The sequence below is a fragment of the Protobothrops mucrosquamatus genome, unplaced genomic scaffold (genome assembly GCF_001527695.2).
Source record: "Protobothrops mucrosquamatus isolate PMUCROS unplaced genomic scaffold, P.Mucros_1.0 scaffold2625, whole genome shotgun sequence".
In the NCBI taxonomy this organism is placed as follows: Eukaryota; Metazoa; Chordata; class Lepidosauria; order Squamata; family Viperidae; genus Protobothrops; species Protobothrops mucrosquamatus.
In genome coordinates, this window is record NW_015388679.1 from 467,493 (window position 1) to 468,342 (window position 850).

The following is an 850-nucleotide window of genomic DNA, read 5'->3' on the forward strand; positions in this document are numbered from 1 at the left end:
CCTCCTCCTCCTCCTCCTCCTCTCCTCCTCCTCCTTTTTCTTCTCCTCCTCCTCCTTCTCCTCCCTCTTCTTCCTCCTCCTCCACCTTCTTTTTCTTCTCCTCCTTCCTCCTCCTTTTTCTTCTCCCTTTCCCTCTTTTCTCTGTCCTCCTTCCTCCTCCTTTTTCTTCTTCTCCTTTCTCCTTCCTCCTCCTCCTCCCCCCCCCCTTCGAGCTAACCTGGGACAGAAAGCAATCTGGAACAAAAGGCAGCATAGTCCTGAACCCCGGCTAGCCTGTGGCCCAGAGGGAAGGCACCCAGGAACGAACGGAACCCCAAGCATATCTCCAGCCCCAGCGACTGAATTCCCCTGGCCCCCACCCTGGAGGTTAAAGCAGGGAGAGGTAAGGGGGGAGTACATGCAAACAGGACTACTTATCTGGAAGGACTCACCTCCCTGTGGGAAGAACTGAGAGTAAATCACTTTGAAGGCCTCTTCATTAACAATCCCACTGGGACACTCCTAAAGAAAGTGGCAAAGAGGTGGGTGAATAACAACGCTGGGCTCCAGCTGTCCAAAGGACCACAAACTCACACAGTGATTTCAACAGCTTAAAAGGGTCGAAAGTAACAACGGCCTGCAAAAGGACTCAGACTCTGCCCGACTTGGCTTTCCTCTTATTTCCCGACTCAGAATTTGCTCCCTGCAAGTAGAAATGTAAGCCTTCCTGCACTGAAGCTATGCGAGTAACTGGCCAGTTACCAATCTATTAATACAGGGAACCCTTGACTTACCACAGTTCATTTAGTGACCGTCCAAAGTGACCATTTTGATACGACCGTTGCAGCATCCCCAGGTCACATGATCAAAA

At 51.1% G+C, this 850-nt stretch overlaps 1 protein-coding gene across 1 annotated transcript in view; it reads right to left on the reverse strand.

Moving 5' to 3' along the window:
- Positions 1-501, reverse strand: part of KCNIP4 (potassium voltage-gated channel interacting protein 4) — a gene marked incomplete at its 5' end in the record, with an annotated part of 14,865 nt that extends 14,364 nt beyond the window's left edge. Inside the window, one exon of the mRNA XM_015825414.1 lies at positions 432-501. Within this exon, the coding sequence (XP_015680900.1) occupies positions 432-501 (70 nt within the window). The remainder of the gene's footprint in view (positions 1-431) is intronic.
- Positions 502-850: the final 349 nt, after the last annotated feature.